Raw genomic sequence first — 20,956 nt, 5'->3', positions numbered from 1 at the left:
AGGAAATCTGTATTCCTCTGGAAGCTGGATGATGAACATCCATACTCGAGTCAGATTCAAATTGGGAAATTTTCCTTTTCTCATATTTTTGTTTAGTTTCCAAATACAAGGAAAGTCTTGTCGGTTAAATGAAACTTGTAACGGTATAAAAAAGAAGTACGTAAAGTGATCATGTCAGTTTATGTCAACACCACAATGTACACCTCGTAGCAGAAGGAGCAGACTCAATTAATTTTGCTTAAAAATATCGATTATTTTTTTTTCGAAGAATAGCAAAATATTATTAATCATTAGGAAATCAATATGCTTGATTGTAGCGCAGAAATGCAAAACTTAGAAAAGAAAGGGGTTTGGTTTCTTTCACTTTGGGCATAACAAGCCCTAACAGAGTAAAAGGCTTTGCAAGTGAATGACTGACTTTCATTGAATAAGTTCCCCCAGGAAGTATGATCTCTTGTGTACAGCTTTCAAAGCTTTGCCAACGATGCGCCTCTGAAAGACTGAAAGTGCTTCTGCAGACTTCATGTTTTGCACTCGCGATACATATAAATGGTTAAAATTAAATGCATTTGGTGAAAAGCAAGGAAATCCAAATTAACACAAGAGTACGAGGAATTGCAGCTTATCCTTGAAAAGCTGAGTTAACCTTCACCTATAGGTAACGGTTCAGAAAAATCAAGCTGTCGCGCTATCTCTCAGATATCATTAACTCTCTAACTGCTGTTGCCATGAGCCTCGCATTGGGATTCCTGGGAATCTTATGTAAAGATTGGCATTAGTGCTAAGACCTTCAAGACTGTTGGTCAAGCTAACTGAGCCAGCCGGTTCGATGGCATAACTTGCAGCTCGCAGACAATAGTCTCATTTGATCTCCCCTAGATGATTTGATATTTAAATGTTACCAATAATCTGCGCAGGAACAAATTCCATTGCGGAAAGTATGGAAATGATTGGCATCTCTTATGACAATGAGCCTGTTTGTAACTTTTGAAATAAGTTTTGCTGCAGAATGGCAATCATCACATATCCGAAGGTTCTTGATGACACGAGTAGGTGCATTTGGAGGTGTCTTCATCAGTGCATATGCTATGGCAAGCTTCTCGCTGTGGAGAGTAAGATAATCTACTTTCTGTTCCTTCTCAACATCATGCAGTGCAGAAGCTGGATCTGGTACATAACCAAGTGGCTTTATTTCAGCCAACAGCTCTCTAACCTTCTTTTGAATTTCAACAGACTCTGGGTGCTTGTTATCACCTGCAATGAAGATATGGGTATTGTTTCTTATTTCTGTCCAACTCAATCCTGGTTCTTTCTTAATGTTTCTTTCTCTCATTAGTTTCCGCATTTCAACAATACCATCCCACCTTTTGAACTTGGCGTGCATGTTAGACAACAGGATACAAGTTCCCACATCATTCGGATCCATTTGCAAGATGACTTCTGCTGCTCGCATTCCTACACGATAATTCCGTTGTACATGACAAGCATCAAGCAAAGTTCGCCAGGCAACAATGTCCCATTTGACTGGCATTGACCTTGACGGGGTTTTTGTATCAATGCAAGTTTAATTCCGATTTTACACCCGTTGGACTGCAAGTATACAGGTCGCAATTGTAGTACAAGATGTGTATCGGGTCGATCCCACGAGGAGCAATTAAAACAATTATTAGATACTAATTTACTCTATTATTTAGACTTACAATTAATTTGAGCAGAAACTTCAGATTTTAATTCAACTACAAAAATTCTTAAATAGATAAATGCAATTTCACAATAGGAGTAGAATTCACTAAATATTAAGATCTAGGGATGTAGATTCCACTTATGACACAAAAGATCTAAAATGAATTAATTCAACACTTGTTACTGCTCTTGTTTAACCAAGGATTCATTTCCAGAAATACCAAAATCACATTCTCATGATAATAATGGGTTAAAACAGATTAGTTTTTCCTAATCTCTTGGTAAATACTAAATCTGTTCTTATTCACACATGAAATGCAGATTTCATCCACTTGAATGTATTTCTATTCTCATGAATATACTACTCAAGCTCTACTTATGTCATTCCATTATTTTTACCATTTCTCAATGAGTAAAAACAACTATAAACCTGCTATTGGTGATCAAGCAACAACAAGTAATCCAACATACACAAGTAGATAAGTTAATACAAGACATAACAAGCATAAATCACAATCACTTCATATCATTTGGCCATAAGCTTCATCTACTCCCTAGATAAAGGAAATTAGCTACTCATGAATGATGAAACACTCATAACTTCATTAATGTAAATCATCAGGAATTACAAATACAAACAGAGTAAAGAAAGTCTTAGCCAAGATATGGTAAAGCCTTCCAAAAATCTCCTTTGTCTTGAACTAAGATGATTACAAGATGAAACCTCAATTGCCCCTTGCAAGTACCTAGCTAGAGAGACTATGCTTTTCTGTAAGAAACTAAGCTACGAATGGTTCCCAGATCTCTCCCCATATCTCTGCATAAAAAACACTCAAATGCTCCATTTTTCCAAGTCAAATTCTATCCTTTGATTCCCAAATCTCCACTTTGTTAGCATAGTCAAAAACCAATATTTTTGACTTGAAAATAAGCCACTTTTCTTGCCTTTTTGTCTTCTGAAGCATGTGCACCGAATTCCCTTGCATCTTATAGCTGGAAAGTGGTATGAACACAAGAGAATTGGCTGAGTCAAATTGCAGAATTTCGGCTATAAAACGCGCCTACACAAAACGCGGTTACAAGTCACGTTTTGTGTACTCGCGTATTCACTTTGGCCTTACTTCATCTGCGATTTTCTCTATTATAAAGGCCGAACTAGCTTTTTTGCAAAATACAAAAGTTGTAGCCCTTTGAGTTAGCTTTCCAATGCTTCAAGAATCATCCAAATCGGAGCTTTGTAGCCTGAGATATGATCGAAATACTGTCACCTGTTCAAACCTCTGTTTTAACTTCCGACCACAGAATGCAGCTTCTGTATTCCAACGTTTTGCCCATGAAGATGGCAGAAATGGATTTCTATGTCTTCATACGAATTGTAGGTCTCTTTCTTAGCTTTAAAATGGTATAAAGATCACCTCAATCCGATAAGTGTAGCTCCAGATATGGTCAAAATACTGAAGAGTGTCAAAACTGACTTGTATTGCATTTCCTCACTTGAACGTTTTTCACTTCATTCTTCTTGTTGCCACTTGAATTCATCACCAAATCTCTATTTTTACCTCATTTGACATCCTTTGGTGATTGAATCATCATTCCTGCATAAAAATGAAGTTTTTACCATTAAAATCAATAGAAATGCAATATTATCCACTTTTACCAAAAATATATAATTTTACCAAAAACCTCTTTATTTTAATTATAAAACTAAATAATCAACTCAAAATTAACTAATAAAATGCACTTAAAAATACGTAAAATAAACTCTTATCAGACCTCATGAAATTCTCAGCTTCATCGACTTGTCCAGCCTTTCCCAGAAGCCCAATAATACAGGTATAATGCTCCAAGGCAGGTTCAATCCCGAGCATGTTCATGGAATGGTTCAAATAGTAGAACCCTTGTTCTACTAGACCCAAATGTCCACAAGCAGAGAGAACCCCAATAAAAGTTACATAATTTGGTTTCTCTTCTGCAGCTAACATGTCACGAAACACAGTCAGGGCTTCCTTACCAAACCCATGGTGAGAGTAACCAGATATCAAGGAATTCCAAGTAATAGGATCTCGAGACCGCATTTTTTGCAAAGACGCTGTAAGCCAATTCAATATCTCCATTCCTCGAGTACATATTTACCAAAGCGTTCCCCACTATGACAAAATCTTCATACCCCACCTTTTCTATGTGTGCATGTAATGAATTTCCATATGCTACAGCTGATAAGCTAGCACTGGAATTCAACAGCACCGCAAATGTGCACTCATTTGGCCTAACCCCGTCAATTTCCATATCAAAGAATAGCTTTAGTGCTTCCTCATAGCACTCGTTTTGCAAGCAAGCAGCCAAGATTGCAGTCCAAGAGACCACATTCCGAGCTTTTAATGAGCCAAAAGCTTTTCTTGCTTTCATAATCTCACCACATTTTCCATACATATCTATCATTGTGATAAGAGTTTATTTTACGTATTTTTAGTGTGTTTTATTAGTTAATTTTGGTTTGATTATTTAGTTTAATAACTAAAATAACTAAGGTTTTGGTAAAAAACTACATTTTATGTTAAAATGGCTAAACATTGCATTTTATGGATTTTTATGGGAAAAACTTCATATTTTGTAGGTTTAATGATTCAATCATCAAATGAAGTGCATTGAGAAGATATTTGGATGATTGAAGATGGATTAAAATGGTGAAAATAAAATATGAAGTGTAAAAAGGAAAAATGCAATTTGAATCAAGAAAAGTCAGGTTTTGACAACTCTGACACGTTTTGGTATTTTGACTATATCTGGAGCTACACTGATCGGATCAAGGTGATCTTGGTACCATTTTGAAGCTACGAGATATATCTACATTTGGTATGAAGACATCAAAGTCCAGTTCAGCCGTTTTCATAGTCCAAAAGTTGAAATACCGAAATTCAACTCAGCTGTCCAAAGTGGAAAACAGAGCTCTGACCAATGTTTAGTATTTCGATCATATCTCAGGTTACAAAGCTCAGATTTGGATGATTCTTGAAGCATTGGAAAGCTAACTCAAAGGGCTACAACTTTGGTGTTTTACACAAAAGCCATTTCAGCCTTTATGATAGAGAAAATTATAGTTGAAGTAAGGACAAAGTGAATACGCGAGTACACAAAACATGACTTGTAACCGCGTTTTGTGTAGGCGCGTTTTCTGGCCGCAATTCTGCAATTTTGCTCAGTCAATTCTCTTGTGCTCTAACCACTTTCCAGCTACAATCTGCAAGAGAATTCGGTGCACATGCTTTAGAAGACAAAAGGGCAAGAAAGTTGGCATATTTTCAAGTAAAAAACAATGGCTATTGACTATCTTAACAATTTCAGATTTGGAAAACAAATGCAGCAAATTTGGACCAACGGAAAAGGAGCTTTTGGAGCAGTTTATATAGGGAGCAACCAGGACATGCAGAGGATACGGGAGAAGCTTGAAGAGTGCAGAAATGTAGTTCTTCCATTTCCTTAGTGTAGGATAGTGTAGTAATTGTAGTTCATCCATTCTTGTATAATGGCTAGATTAGGATGAAAATGGAGATGAAGAAAGAGAAGTTGAAGCTCAAGTGACATGGGTTATCTCTTCTCCAACTCTTTATCTTTTGTATTGGATTCTTAAATATAGTTAATATGCAAGTTCTGGAATTTATGTTATTTATGTGTCTTTAAAGTTTATACCTTGGGTTTGGTTGAACTTCTATGATTGTTAGTGTTTATTATTTGGCTATTTGATTGCTAGTATTTGAGCAAGTTATTTAGCACTTTGGCTCTTGAAATCATGATTAATCTGGTACCATTAATTGTGATTATCTAAGGTGTTGTTTCTGCAATGAAAATTGAGATTTAACACTAGTTCAAGAAGTGCTAAACATAGGGAGTACACTCACGAGAGTAGAGGTGCACCTATGTGGTTTTTAGTGATTCATTTCATGTAATTTCATTGAAGAAATGAACTTGTAACTAAATTCATAACCATGAGAATAGGTATGGATTAGTTATAAGTATAATTGATTCACTACGAAAGTAGGATTCAAGTGCATTAGGAAATTACACCATAATTAGCCTAGATGTAGTATTCAATGATCCAAATATAACACTTGCATGAGTAGTTAGGGATACCACAACCTAAGGAGCTTTTATTTGTCATTTTGTATAATTTCAGTAGGTTAAATTTGTTATAATTTATTGATAGTCTAAATAATAGAGAAGTTTTAGTAATACCGGTAATTGTTCACTCTTCCTTGTGGGATCGACCCAATATATACCCTAAACTACTAGTTGATCTGTATACTTGCAGTGAACGGGTGTAATTCGGTTTTTTTAGCTTGCACGTATGTAAAATACCCGTCACATTGCACAATTCACAAACATATCAGAATTGAAACCGGTTTTCAACATTCTACTGTGAGCTTGTGAGCCCAACTTCAAATCCTTAAGACAAGCACAAAGGCCCAGAACACCCACGTAAGAGACACCATCCCACTCCACATCCGCCTCTAGCAGCCTCCTAAAAACATCCAATGCTTCACTCAAAGACTCGTGTTCCAAAAGTGCAGTCAAAAGCGAATTATACGTGAAAATATCCAGGCCAGGCACCCCATTAAAAACCCTCATATCCCCTTCCATATCCTCGCATATCGAATACATACACACAAGTGCGTTCTTCACATGTTGATTGAAAATCAATCCAGACTTCTCCGCATACCCATGACATTGCTGACCTTTACAATACAAGCCATCATCGGCACAACAAGAAAGAACTGTGGACAAAACATATTTATTAAGCCGCAAATTATCCACTTTAACCATGTCTCGCGACAATTCAAGAGCCTCTGAACAAAACCCAGAATGGAAATACCCAGCCATTAAGGTGCCCCATGACACCACATTTCTCATCCGCATTCCCATCAAACAATGGTTCGAAGTCTCGGCCAAGTCGTCACCGTCTCGACCCCTACCGATACGATATCGTGACGAAACAATACCGAAATACTTGACTCGCCGAGAAATCGGCCGAGTCGTCACCGCGACGGATTGACTCGGTCGAGTCACTCCGAATTATCCCAAGTCACTCCGAGTTATCAGCCGAGTCACGCCGCGACGGATTGACTTGACCGTTTCTTTTGCTATTTTTTAATTATTTTTATTTAGCATACTTTTTTATATTATTAACAATTTTTAGAACATTAAATACTTTAAAATTTGCGTCTCACCGAAATCGCGACCAATATATCGAGACCGATATGGAACGTTCCGGGCCGCGACCGCGACCGCGACCGTGACTTTGAACCATGCATCAAACACCCGTTGTGCGACTGATAATTGGCCACATTTGGCATAAAGATTAAGCAAAGTATTGTTCTCAGCAACATTGTTTTCGGAGGCTTGGTTGGATACTAACAAATGGGCATGAATTATTTGGCCAAGCTTGAGGTTTCTTGTGCCAGCTGAAATTTTCAGTAGCTTGACTGCAGGGTTATCGTGGTTTGATTTTAGGCACCAAGGCGCCTGCCAATTAATAATTGATCGGGGATCCAATGGCGGTCTTTGCGCGGGCATTGATGGACTCCCACTTAAAAATATCGTTTAACTTTGAAATTAATAATGGATTTTCCTAATTGGTGCTTGAGACACTTGTTAACACATATAAATTATGTCTAATTCAGCATGTGAGTGTGTATACTCGTATTTATTGCACCTGCATGTAGACATTTTTTAAAATTAATTTTATTTTTGGGAAAAAAATTAATGCTTGAAACCATCTAACAAATGCCTCAGGTGCACACCATAACCAAACCCTAGCAAAATTTTCAAGTAAAATCTTCATCAAATCTAGAGTTTGTCTTCTAACTATGCAAAACAATTTTTCTCCTTTTATGAAGAAAATCATAAAAAAGAAAAAGCAATAATAGCAAGTAAATTCAGTAAGACATTAGTTGTTAGCCGTGATTACTATATTCTTGTCCATTTCAACAAGATTAAATTTGTGCAATTTCCAACAATGCAAATAATCTTCAAGAAAGATCACCTAGTCATGGAAAGTATGAATATTGATATTTGTACCCTTTTCTTAAATTTTTTATTTTGATAATTTTCACATAACCATGCATAATAATTAGGAAATTCAAATCACTATGGGAAAAATATTCAGACCACAAGATAGAAAGATTAAGGGTGTGTTTGATAAAACTGAAATCTGAAATCTAAAATATGAAGTTTGAATCCATTAAATTATTGAATTGTTAATTATTAAATCTAATACATTTGAGTGCATATCATATACAGTGATAAGTGAATATCTTATAACTTAATTCTGAAAGCAAGTTTTGTCTAAAAAATTTAGTACCACCCAATTAATTCAGATGTTCAATTTTTTATTATAAAACAGTCTGAATATGTTAAGATCTGAATCCATTAAATTTAAATATTGAATTGGATTATCAAATAGGGCTTAAGTGTTTTGTTGAGTTCAACAATTTTATAATGGGTTTGGTTAACAGGTGGTTGGAGTACTCGCTAAGAGGGGCCTCATTTGTTAAATTTTTGATAGGAATAAAATTAATTTAGGAGAGTGTTCAAATGCGGGGTGCATTAATGTGTATGTTGAAGACATGGCGAATGAAGGATAGATACCATTAAGCACTTGCAATTGAAAAATCACGATAACTATTAAATATTTTGGGTTTCGAGTTAAGTTTCCCATAGTTGGGCCATAAAAAATGCTATGAGTGGAGGTCGTCCCTCCTATTGCTAGCTCGCAACCAGCCGAAGAGGCCTTTCATGGTGGTGAAATACAATACTTAACTGGAAAATTTATGTATTCCAATTGATTTTGATGGTAAAAATACTCTTCAAAATTATGACTAGGACATCTTAGACAGAATTGTTCGATCTAGTCATGATTTAATTTTAATTTCAAATAATTTCTTGAGATTTTATGTGGTTTTGTTATGAAATTGTAGAGAACGACATAAATCTCATACAACGGAAGCATATTCTTTTTCTATTATTCTTTCATCTATCGAATGAAACTCCCAAAAGCTGAACATCTGACCTTGTAGGTCTATTCAAAGCTTGGCTCGCTAACATGCACATATTTCTATTCAAGCCTCACTTTGTATTGAAAAGTTAACTCCTAAAAGAATTTGGGTGTTCAAACTCGACATTTTTCTTTAATTATTTGTCATGTAAAAGAAAATGAACAAAAGAAGTATGTGCATGGCCCATTATCTTCTGTTACATGAAATGTATAGAAAAAGCAAAACCTTTTGTTGATAATCCAACTTTTTAGTGATTTTTAATAATTTAGAAAGAGATATGGGTTAGGTATCTTACTTTTTTTTGTACAGACATGCCTATATTAGGAAAAAGAAGACTATTTGCAAACCTGTTTGAATAAAAATGGAGGACATAATCACTGGTCTTAAATATGTAATGGACTGTAGCAATATTCTTAATTTTTTCCTAATAGGGTTGGTTAGGAAAATTTAGATTAGTCTCACTTGTCGCCAATCTAAAGGCTAAGATCCTTAGATCTTTAGCTCGTATAAAGCACCACATTTAATTACACCATTACGTCTGGCACAAATATCGGACTACCAATTCAGTATCCCAGCTAGCAAGTCTCCTCCAAATACCTAAAACAGCTCTTCCTATTACGGGTTATCATTTGACAAAAAATAAAAATAAAAAAAAATTACGGGTTATCACAGTAGGGATGAGTTAATGCAAGCCAACCATCTGTGTAATAAAAACAGCTTGCCAACAAATAGGCTAAGATCATACGTCCGTACAAGTCCTTAATAAAGAGGCTATATATACAAGCCAAAATGAAATCTAACAATATCTGAAAGTCTAAACTTCTAGCCGTCATTCATGCCTCTATGTTAGCCTTTCAACTTTTCATTCAAGTCGGTGATTATGAATATGCACCTGTGGACTTATCTGTAGAATCTTTCATCATTTTGATGTGAAGACTAATATTTGCTTGGAATGAGCTAAAGTTAGCTGATGGCCATTTTGTAAGACTATGAAACAAGCAAAAATAAAATGTAATGCATGTTGTTTCCTGTGTTGCTAATGAGATGCTATACAAGATTCGATTACATCCACAAAATTAGAAGTTTAGTTGAATACACTAAAGGTCCAAAAACAATGCTCTTACAAAGTGAAGGAGTGAGTAAAAATTCAATTGTACAACTTAAAGAAATAAAATGTACATAGAATTTATAGAAATTGTAGGGTTAAATATTATGTAAAGGTTAGGAAATTTAACTTGTGCCATGCTAGGTCCATAAACTACCGGTCTTACAATTTTAGTATTTCATACTATCATTTTATTGCACATTGTTCGATTAATTTTAAAATTTAATGAATTGTTCTATCTTTTTTTAAAGAAAAGACTTTACTACCCTTAATTTACGGATTTCTCTTAATATATTATTATCCATTTAGGGCTGCTAAATTCTTGTTATTCAAAAAATAGCTTCAGCATTTTATTGGTCTTCAATAAATTAGAGCAATATGTTGCAAATTAACAGTTTGAGATGCAAACTACATATTGGTGATAGTTTGAGCTTGCAATTTTTTTTTTTTTTTTGTTAAGTTTGAGCTTGCAATATGCATCACTCTTTCAATTTCCAGTCTAACATGGCTTCCACAATGACGTGCTAAATTGCTACTAACTACGGGATCGGACTCTGTAGCCACCACAGTAGAGAGGGCTATATCTACTCTACTTAACCATCCTCAAAAGCTGGAAAGGGCTAGAGACGAGCTAGATATATAAAACAATTGGTCAAAACCATTTAATTGAAGAATAAGATCTTCCTAAGCTGCCTTATCTCCTAAGCGTCATTTACGAATAACAAAGATTATATCCTTCTGGTCCGCTTCTTGTTCCACACAAATCATCAAGCAATTGCACCATTGGAAACTACAGAATACAATCTAAATCTATGTTGATGGTAAATGCTTGGGCTATTCATAGGGATCCTCAGCTGTGGGACAATCCGGAGAGTTTCAAGCCAAAAAGGTTCTCAGGCTTGGAAAATAATGCATACAAGTACAAATTCATGCCGTTTGGTTTTGGGAGGAGGATTTGTCCTAGCGTTGGCCTCGCCAATCGGTCGCTGGATTGGCTTTGGAAGCATTAATTTAGTGTTTTGATCGGGAGAGGATTAGAAATGAGTTGGTAGACATGTTTGAAGGCACAGGACTCACAGTGCCTAAGGCCTTGCCATTAGAGGCAATTTGCAAGCCTCGTGAAGCCATGGTCAAAGTTCTTGCCGGGATTTGATGGCATTTGCTCAAATAAAAGGCCTTACGTCTATATTGACTTTTCGACTTGCATCACTAGTTACATGTACTAAATATACAATGCAATATGTTAAAATGTGGCAAAAGGATAAGGAGTGAGAGATAGAGATTGGCACAGAAAACAGGATGTAGAATATAGAATTGTAAGTTGTATTGTATCGAAATAATGATGGTCTTTATAATTCAGATGTGAGAAAAAGATGATATATCCGAAATTACACTAAAATTTTTAATACCAATAGCTTTTAAGTGAGACACTAATATCCCATTCTCGTGTTTTTTTTCCCTAATTTCGCTGGTTTTGCACTTGTACGCCTTTTGTCTAGTGTTCAAAGTCTAGGCAGAAATTTTGAGTTTTGCTCCAATAAAAAATTTACGATGTAATAGAGTCACTAGAATAGATGGTAAATCAATTTGACTCGAACCAATTCTGATAATTTGGCTCTTCCTTTTTTTTGTGAGTCATAAAAGGTTTAGGAAAAGGGGAAGGTAACCTCATTCTAAGGTTGGATAGGCTACTAGTGTATTGCTTAGTGGATCCTTGAGAACATGGAAAGATATATACAATATTTTCATGACTAAGTATACTCGCCACAAAAGACCATAGATCTGCAAAAAAAGATTTATTGTGACGCCCCCACTTCTCCTTAAGGCGAACCAAAGGATATCCGCGGAACACCTGTCCAACTCTCGCCAGGATTCGGTAAAAAACCCGTTCAATCTTAATGCAATACTAGTCATTCTGACAAGACAAAGTAAGAAAGTGCAGAAAATTTCAAGCTTAACATTATATAACAATTAATACAAGTCTACTAAGAAAAGTCGCTTCCATAACCGACTATCCAAGTTTTACATTAGAATCCTAAAAGATACATCAATTCCCAAAATATACAATTGCCAAAAGTCTAATCAATTACATTTGGAACCCTAATACAAAAATACAACAAAAGGGGTTTCTCCGAGTTTCACTCCATGTCCATGCCTGTTAAGGAAAACAAATCTACGGGGTGAGCAATTGCTCGTGAGGCCAAGAAACACACATGCAGGCACGTTGTCCAAATAACAATCCCAATTGACGAGTAAAACAACAATATTCAAGTAAATAATGATTCGAGTTAGAAAAGTAAACAGAAACAATTCAAGGATATAGGGGCTCTCAGGAGCTATTTTTCCATTACACGATCAAGAACCTCCACGAGTTAACACTCCGTCAACCGGGTAGATTTAGTCCATAGAACTTCACTTATCATGTCCCCTTTCACCTTACATACCCCTGTATCGGGCCCGCCTATCGTTTGTTTGAGGCGATACTGCTCAAGTATGCCAAGCAAGACCTCTCAATAGGTCAAGCTTTTTTTTTTTTTCTCGTGGTTCACCAAGGAGCCCGACCAAGCCCATGCCGGCTCGAGTCCAAGGTTGGCCAATGAGAATTGGGCGTCCCCCACGCTTACCATTAAGAGTCGAGGAGATTCACTCCAATCGACTTATGCAGCCATAGCATAAATAGTCACTTAAACACTTCATTTAATTCACTTAACAGGTCACTTCAAACAATTCAAGCATTTCATGTCAAGTAATTCAAGTTCATTTCGCTTAAATGAGAATGAGTGCGATAAAGTACACACTCGACTCCATTTTCAAAATCTCCAATCATTAATAACAATTGAACACGTATCAAGTTCACATAATTTCAACTATTCATGTACTTGACACTCACCAAGTGATTCAAGTAGCAATGCACAAGCGTTTGTTTTTAGGCATCTCCCGTGAGATCCTATTGGAGGTCCTCTTGAGTGCCTGAGCAATTAATAATGAATTACCACTCAATATCACTTAAAACCCCTAAGTATCAAGAAAGATTGCACGTTAGTATAATCTAAAAAAAATTCACAAGTACGAGTCTGGATTACTCGTAAATCGAGCTTCAAAAGCGGGGTTTTAAAAGTACAAGAGAAATCTGATTTGCATCTTTGAAATCAAGTGTAAAATGGTCTAGCAAAATCGAAGAAAAATGGAGAGTTCGAAACCCTCAATTTTCTTTAAGTTTGGAAATTTCAGATTTGTCGAGCGATCTTTGAAAAATTGTATCTCATGCTCTACAAGTCAAAAATTGGAAAACTTGGTACTGTTGGAAACTTCTTCCAAAGTACTAAAAGTTCCTAGAAGACACTTTTCCATGATTCCAAATGCAAGACATTCAAAATTTGGCTCAAAGTTACTGTTTAGGCTATCAAGGCAGTTTCGGGGTTGGTTTTTGGCCAACTTTGAAAATTCGGCAAAATTCACAGAATTTGAACTAGCCTGTTAAATTTGAAACTCAATTAGAGTCACAATCAAAGTTTAAAAAAAAACAAGTGAAACAAGAATTGGAGTTTTGAGCACCAAGATATGGCGGCTCAAAGTTACTGAAAAGTGAGACCGTTAGGCTAAATTCCAGATTTAATTCACGAACGTTGGGACTTTGGTTGAACATCGAAACGGACTCGGAATGGCACAAAAATTAGCAGTATTACACTACCATATAAGGGCTATTCCTCTGTCAAATTTCATAGAAAAATACGTACGGAAAGTCGGTTAACAAAATCACTAAAGTCCCACGAATTTCCAAGACAAATCTGTCTTTGTATGCAAATTTTCCTTTTCTAAATATTCGGCCAATGAAAACATCTCAAATCTGGTTCATTTAGGTAGACAATGTCTAAGAAGCATCCAAGATGTGTTTGGTAGGTGATTAACACCATGAATTTCGAAACAACAAGTCCCAATCAAGGTTAAGGCATCAACTAGCCAAAAAAATGAGGGTTTTCAATCCCTGAGTCAGTTTCGAACTTCGGCCACAACTCACTCAATTCAACTTGGAATTGAGCGTGGTTGGTGGCGTTGAAAACTAGATTCATAAAGTTACAATTTCTCAGAAGAAATCATTTTAAAAATTGATAAGAGCTTATTTTACATATTTTTAAGTACATTTTATTAGTTAATTTTGGTTTGATTATTTAGTTTTATAACTAAAATAACTAGGTTTTGGTAAAAATATACAACTTTTGTAAAAGTGGCTAATATGGCATTTCTATTGATTTAAATGGTAAAAACTTCATATTCTTGCAAGTTAATGATCCAATCACCAAAGGATGTCAAATGAGGTGAAAAGTAGATAATTGGTGATGAATTCAAGTAGTAAAAAAGAGAAATGAAGTGAAAAACGTTTAAGTGAAGAAGTGCGGTTCAAGACAGTTTTGACACTCTTCCGTATTTTGACTATATCTGAAGCTACACTTATCAGATTGAGGTGAACTTTATACCATTTTAAAGCTAAGAAAGAGACCGACAATTGGTATGAAGACATCGAAATCCAATTCTGCTGTTTTCATGGACAAAAAGTCAGAATACAGAAGCTACATTCTGTGGTCGAAAATCGAAACAGGGGTTTGACCAGGTGATAGTATTTTGATCATATCTCAGGCTACAAAGCTCCGATTTGGATGTTTCTTGAAGCATTGTAAAGCTATATCAAAGAGCTACAACTTTTGTGTTCTGCACAAAATCTAGTTCGGCCTCTATCATAGAGAAAATCATAGTTGAAGTGAGGCCAATTTCATAGAGTTGAAAACGCGAGTTGACAAAACGTGGGTTGAAGCCGCGTTTTGTAACCGAAATTCTGCAATTTGCTCAGCCATTTCTCTTGTGTTCAGACTACTTTCCAGCTATAAGTTACAAGGGAATTCGGTGCACATGCTTCAGAAGACAAAAGGGCAGACAATAGGGCTTATTTTCAAGTCAAAAACCTTGGTTATTGACTATCTTAACAAATCTAAGATTTGGGAATCTAAAGGTGGAATTTGACTTGGAAAAATGGAGCTCTTGAGCAGTTTTTATGCAAAGACATTGGGAGATGTCTGGACATCCATACGTAGCCAGATTTTCTGATAGCAAATTCTCTCTAGCTAGCAAATATTGAGAATAGAGACATACGGGAGAACTTGGAGAGTGTAGAAATGTAGCTCTTTCATCTTCTGAGTGTTAGGTTAGCATTAGTGTAGACTAGTATAGTTCATCCATTCTTGTATGTTAGCTAGATTAGGATGAAGATGGAGATGAAGAAGGATGAGTTGAAGCTCAAGTGACATGGGTTATCTCTTCTCCAACTCTTTATCTTTTGTACTTGATTCTAAGTTTAGTTAATATGCAAGTTCTGGATTTTATGTTTAATATGTGTCTTTAAAGTTTATACCTTGGGTTTGGTTGAACTTTCTATAATTGTTAGTGTTTATTATTTAGTTATTTGATTACTATGATTTGAGCAAGTTATTTAGCACATTGGCTCTTTAAATCATGATTAATCTGGTACCATTCATTGTGATTATCTAAGGTGTTGTTTCTGCAATGAAAATTGAGATTTAACACTAGTTCAAGAAGTGCTAAACATAGGGAGTACACTCACGAAAGTAGAGGTACACCTATGTGGTTTTTAGTGATTCATTTCATGTAATTTCACTGAAGAAATGAACTTGTATCTAATTTCATAACCATGAGAATAGGTATGGATTAGTTATAAGTATAATAGATTCACTACGAAGGTAGGATTCAAATGCATAAGGAAATTACACCATAACTAGCCTAGATGTAGTACTCAATGATCCAAATCTAGCACTTGCATGAGTAGATGAGGGATACCACAACCTAAGGAGGTTTTATTTGTTATTTTGTATAATTTCAGTAGGTTAAATTTGTTATAATTCATTGATGGTCTAAATAATAGAGAAGCTTTAGTAATACCGGTAATTGTTCACTCTTCCTTGTGGGATCGACCCGATATATACCCTAAACTACTAGTTGACCTGTATACTTGCAGTGAACGGGTGTAATTCGATTTTTTTTAAAACTTGTACGTATATCAAAACCCCGTCAAAAATCTGTCCACAACTAACTTTTATTCGAGCATCAACTCGCTGCTTAAAATAGAGCTTCCAATAAAATGAGAAACAGAATAGGCAACTTTATAAGGTTGGTACGGATCACTCAAGTGGAATCAGGATGTGTATTTTATACCGTTGGAAAACTGGGAATGTCTAGTTTCCAGTGCCGTAAACGGCACTCGATTTCGACGTCGGAGTAAAAAGTTATACGGAAAAACACTGCCAGTGCAATACGGAAAAAAATTCCAGTTTTGAATGAACTTTCGAAATCACCACATTTGGCAAACCAAATCACGTAATTTTTTGTAGAAACCTTCCACACAACCCATATAACATATATACATCATAAAAAAGTCAATAGAACTTAAAAAAAATGCTCTAAAGGTCACGGCATTCACAGGGACAGAAATGGAAAAATTCTCCCCTTCACTTCCTTTGAGCTTTCATTCATAATATCACTCATTTCTACTAATTTAAGCACTAATCCAACATTATTAATATCAAAATTCACAAAATCAGTCCATCAAGCCATAGTGGGAGTTCATAGAGCTCACTCACCAATTTTCCAACAATTTAAAGCTACCCATAAGAAATTATGAACTCATAAGTGTTAAACAACTTCCATAAGTCAAGATTTGCAAGGTTGATCGTCACTTACTTTCTTAGATGATTAAGGTAGAAATTTTGGTCCTCCTTGCACAAGAAAAACCGTGGATTTGAAGCTCTTTTTGTAGCTTGAGTTGCTCTCCAAGTAGATTGCAAAGTGTGGTTAAAGTTTGAGGTGATTTAGTGGAAATTTAGTGATAAAATGAAGAAGAACTTGGAGGAGAAATTTGGTTCTTTTCTTCTTGATATGCACGGCTGGAATGGAGCAAAAAGAGAGTGTTTTGGGCTCTAATGAAGCTTCCAAGAGAAGCTAAATTGTGTGGCTCTAATTAATTCAAAAGTCAACTCTTTCTCCCGCGCCCATGCGCGCGTTTTGTGTTCGATTCCTCTCGAGTTTGTTGCACTAATGCACTAAACCTCTAATGCACTTACATTCATACTATTATTGTTCACTCTTAATGGTCTAAAAATAAAGGTCTAAAGTCCCTCAATTAATCGCGCGCGTAAAAACGCGTACTTTCGATTTATGCGCGATAAAGTGAAATTTTCAAGAAATTCTTATAACGATAGTATAGCTATCTAACACTTGAACACTTAAACATAAAAATACCTATTTTAAGACTAATGTACAAGTCTCTAATTTTCCAGGCTCATTGTACTCTCAAATCGGTTATTGCTTCCAAACGCGCATTCACTATTCTCACTTAACGAGCTTCCAAAAATTAAAATTTTGAATCAAGGCATTTTTAAAATACTTGTAGGTCATAGTTCCATATAATTGAGTATAAAGGGATTGAAATAAAATATTCAAAATAAACGGCCAAATAAATATTTAAATGAGCTAGTAATAGGAATTTAAATTAAGTAAATTTGCGAGTCCTCACATGAATCTAGTATTAATTTCTCAAGTGTCCAATTTGTTGTGCGGTACGACTTTTGAGAAATTATTGACGTACGCATAATAAAAACTTTATTTAACCTAATCACATCCAATCTCTCAATTAACTCTTCTTAGTCTCCTATTGATCATCCTTAATTCTCCAAAATCATTGTACTCTCAGATCGACTATCATCTCGAAGGTGTGTATTTGTTATTCCTTAATAAACGAGCCTTCGAAAAATTTAAATTTGTTAGCGAGACGTTTTAAAAGTATAAATAAGACATGGTTCCATAAAAATGAATTTAAAAGGGTTGAAATAAATTGTTCGAAGAAAACAGGTGAATAAACATTTAGATAAGCCAGTAATATGAGATAAAATGAGAAAATTTTCAGGTCCTCACATTTATACATTTGCTCAAATAGAAGGAGCACCAATTCATGAAGATTGGGAACATTTTAAGCTACTACTTGTCCAGTGTCCTCACCACCAGTGCTTTTTAGCTTTACAAGTGAAGTTTTTCAATAATGAGTTGACTTTGACAACCCAAAATATGGTAGATATTACAGCTGGAGGGTACATTGGGGACAAGACTGAGAAGTGTTGGTAGGTCTTTAGGAGTTACTCTGTAATAAATCAATGAAAGGTGATTCAGGGCAAGAGAATGAGTGTTCACTAAATGGGTATATCAAATGATTTGGGTTCTCAGGTTGTTGAACTGAGTCGTTAGGTGCATCAAATGCAATTGTTGTTAAATTGTGAAACTCGGTCTTAGGAGCCATGTTCATACTATCATATCTATTGGCATACTACTGTTGGACATTGCAATAGAGAGCCTCCTGTCATAGTGAAAGATGTTAATTTTACTAGTGCCTATGGAGGCCAAAAATTGCAGCAGCAATGGAATGATCCCTTTTTCAACACTTACAATTCAGAATGGAGATCCCAATTTCTCATAGAAGGAGCAAAGGGTCAAATATATGGGACCACCAATGTTCCAAAATCAACAGCAAAGATTTCAATATTTGTCTTCACCTACTGATAAGTATCTATTTTACGTGTTTTTAAGTGTGTTTTACTAGTTAGTTTTGGTGTGTTTCATTTAGTTTTATAGCCAATTAACTAGAAATTTAGTGAAAATGCAAATTTTGTGGTTTAAGTGGTAAAAGTTGTATTTCTATGGATTTTAATGGTGAAAACTTCATGTTTTCTGTAGATTTAATGATTCAATCATCAAAGGAAGTGAAATGAGAACATTTTATTGAATGATTATTGATGATTTGAAAAGGCTTAAAGAAGACATGAAGTGCAAAATATTCAAAAGAAGAAATGCAAGTGAACACAGTTTTGGTACCTTGTGGTATTTCGGTTATATCTTGAGCTACAAGTATCAGATTGAGGTGATTCTTATACCATTCTAATCTAAGAGATAGATCTACATTTGGTATGAGACATCGAAATCCAGTTCAGTCATTTTCCTTGCTAAAAAGTCGAAATGCAAAAGTGCATTTGCAAGGTCGAGAGCTGAAACAGAGATCTGACTAGTCAGGGGTATTTTGGTCATTTTTTAGTTCATAGAGATCAAATTGGATGATTCTTGAAGCATTGGAAAGCTAACTCAAAGGGCTACAACTTTCATGTTTTGCACAAGAGCTAGTTCGGCCTTCATCATTGAGAAAATATCAGTTGAATTGAAGCCAAATGCACAAAAGTTAATACATGACAATTGAATATTGTGGCATAATTTCTGCAACTTGCTCTATGTTCACACTACTTTCCAGCTCCACTCCAGACAAAAATTTCGGCTGCACATGTTCAAGGGACTTTTTGGCAGGAGCAATGAGCTTTATGTCTTGTTCAAAAACTATTTTTTGACTCTCTTAACACTAAAGATATTAGAATCATTAAAAAAGAGATAGTAGAGGACATTAGAGAGGTTTTTATCAGATTTTAGTATTAGAACTTAGTAGTGAGTCTTATCTGGAATAGAGTTGACCGAACCAGTGGAAGCAGAACCAGAAAACATTTGTGAGAACAATTGAAGACTTCATTGTACACTTATTTTGTTGAAGAAATAGAAGATCATTGGGAGCTTCTTCACTAATCTTGGCTAAACTTTCTTTATCTATCTTTTGCTTGTGATTTTATTATATGAGTACCTAAATTTTTAGATCTAGGGAGTAGATGAAACTTATGACTACTTGATATGAAGTAAATATAATTTACACTTGTTACACCTTCTATTAACTTATTTATTCGTGCATGCTTATCAGTTGTTGTTGCTTAATCACCAATAACAAGCTTATAGTTGTTATTATTCAATGAAAGTTGGATATAATTATGGAACAACATAAATAGAGCTTAAGTAGTAGACTCATGAGAATAGAGATACACTTAAGTGGATTAACTTGCATTTCATGAAGTAAATAAGAGTAGACCTAGTTATTCACCATGACAATAGGAAAAACTAGTCTAGTCTAGGCCATTTTATCATGAGAATGAGATTTGGTAATATTGGAAATGAATCCCTAGTTAAACAAGAGTTGTAACAAGAGGTAAATCTATTTATTTGTATCTTTGATGTCATAAGTGGAATCTATACTCCTAAACTCAAGTATTTAGTGAAATTTCTCCATTGTTACCCTGTAAATATCTAGTTAAGATTAGTTAGATAGTAGTAATTACAACTCGTCTTGCTTAAGTTGATTATTAGTCTAACTAATAAAGTAAGGTTTTAGTACTTGCTGTGGCGACCCCACTTCCCCCTAAGGCGAACCAAAGGGTTGGCGGGCCGTCTGCCCAACTCTCGCCAGGACTCACGCAAGCATACTAACCCAAATCCTTTCGAATAATAACCTAATCTATTACAAAACAAATTTTTTCGAATAATATCATCCCTAAAACCACATTAACTTCAAAGATAGCAGTGATATAAATAGTCAATTGAGGCTCTTAACGTTCCACGTGCTACGTACCAAGGTATAAAGTCGTACCAATCCGGATAGATAATTACATACATCATTAATACAAACTTACAAGCCAAGCAATCAAATTAGGGTTTACACATTTTTCAGCTTCAAGTGGCAATCCATAAGGAAAGTACATTATCCCAATTAACGCCTTACAGCCCACAAATAAGTCATAGTATTCGAATACACTCCAAAAGGAAAACATAAGTAAGTATCCAAGCTTTCAATTTCCAGAACCTGTTAAGGAAAACAATAAACGTGGGGTGAGCTAAAACTCAGTGGTGCCCCAAAACATGTAATCACATAATATCAAACAGCGGTTAATAACTTAGCAAAATTTAAACAGTTAGGAAAGCGTATAACAGCACAAGGTAGGATACAGGGGCTCTCAGGAGCCATTTTCCTCGCTTGATCACCATTTATCGTAGTTGACCATCCGTCAACTCTCACTACTTATAATCCATGTAGAGCGTCTCATTTTGATACCTAACCCGTCACCATTCATACCCCTGTCTCGGGCCCGCTCACCGACTAAGGACGCAGTATACTCGAGATATACCCGTAGATGATTGGTCG

At 35.5% G+C, this 20,956-nt stretch overlaps 1 protein-coding gene across 1 annotated transcript; it reads right to left on the bottom strand.

The window, feature by feature from the left end:
- Positions 1-898: 898 nt before the first annotated feature.
- LOC113774257 (pentatricopeptide repeat-containing protein At5g39680-like) lies at positions 899-7,251 on the bottom strand. The gene is given in 5 exon segments (XM_027318811.1): positions 899-1,535; positions 3,457-3,761; positions 3,763-4,118; positions 6,042-6,618; positions 7,009-7,251. Coding segments are annotated over 5 exon segments (2,118 nt in total).
- Between the last annotated feature and the right edge of the window lie 13,705 nt (positions 7,252-20,956).

Source organism: Coffea eugenioides, chromosome 6 (assembly GCF_003713205.1).
Source record: "Coffea eugenioides isolate CCC68of chromosome 6, Ceug_1.0, whole genome shotgun sequence".
NCBI lineage: Eukaryota > Viridiplantae > Streptophyta > Magnoliopsida > Gentianales > Rubiaceae > Coffea > Coffea eugenioides.
This window is presented reverse-complemented; position numbering and strand designations above follow the sequence as displayed.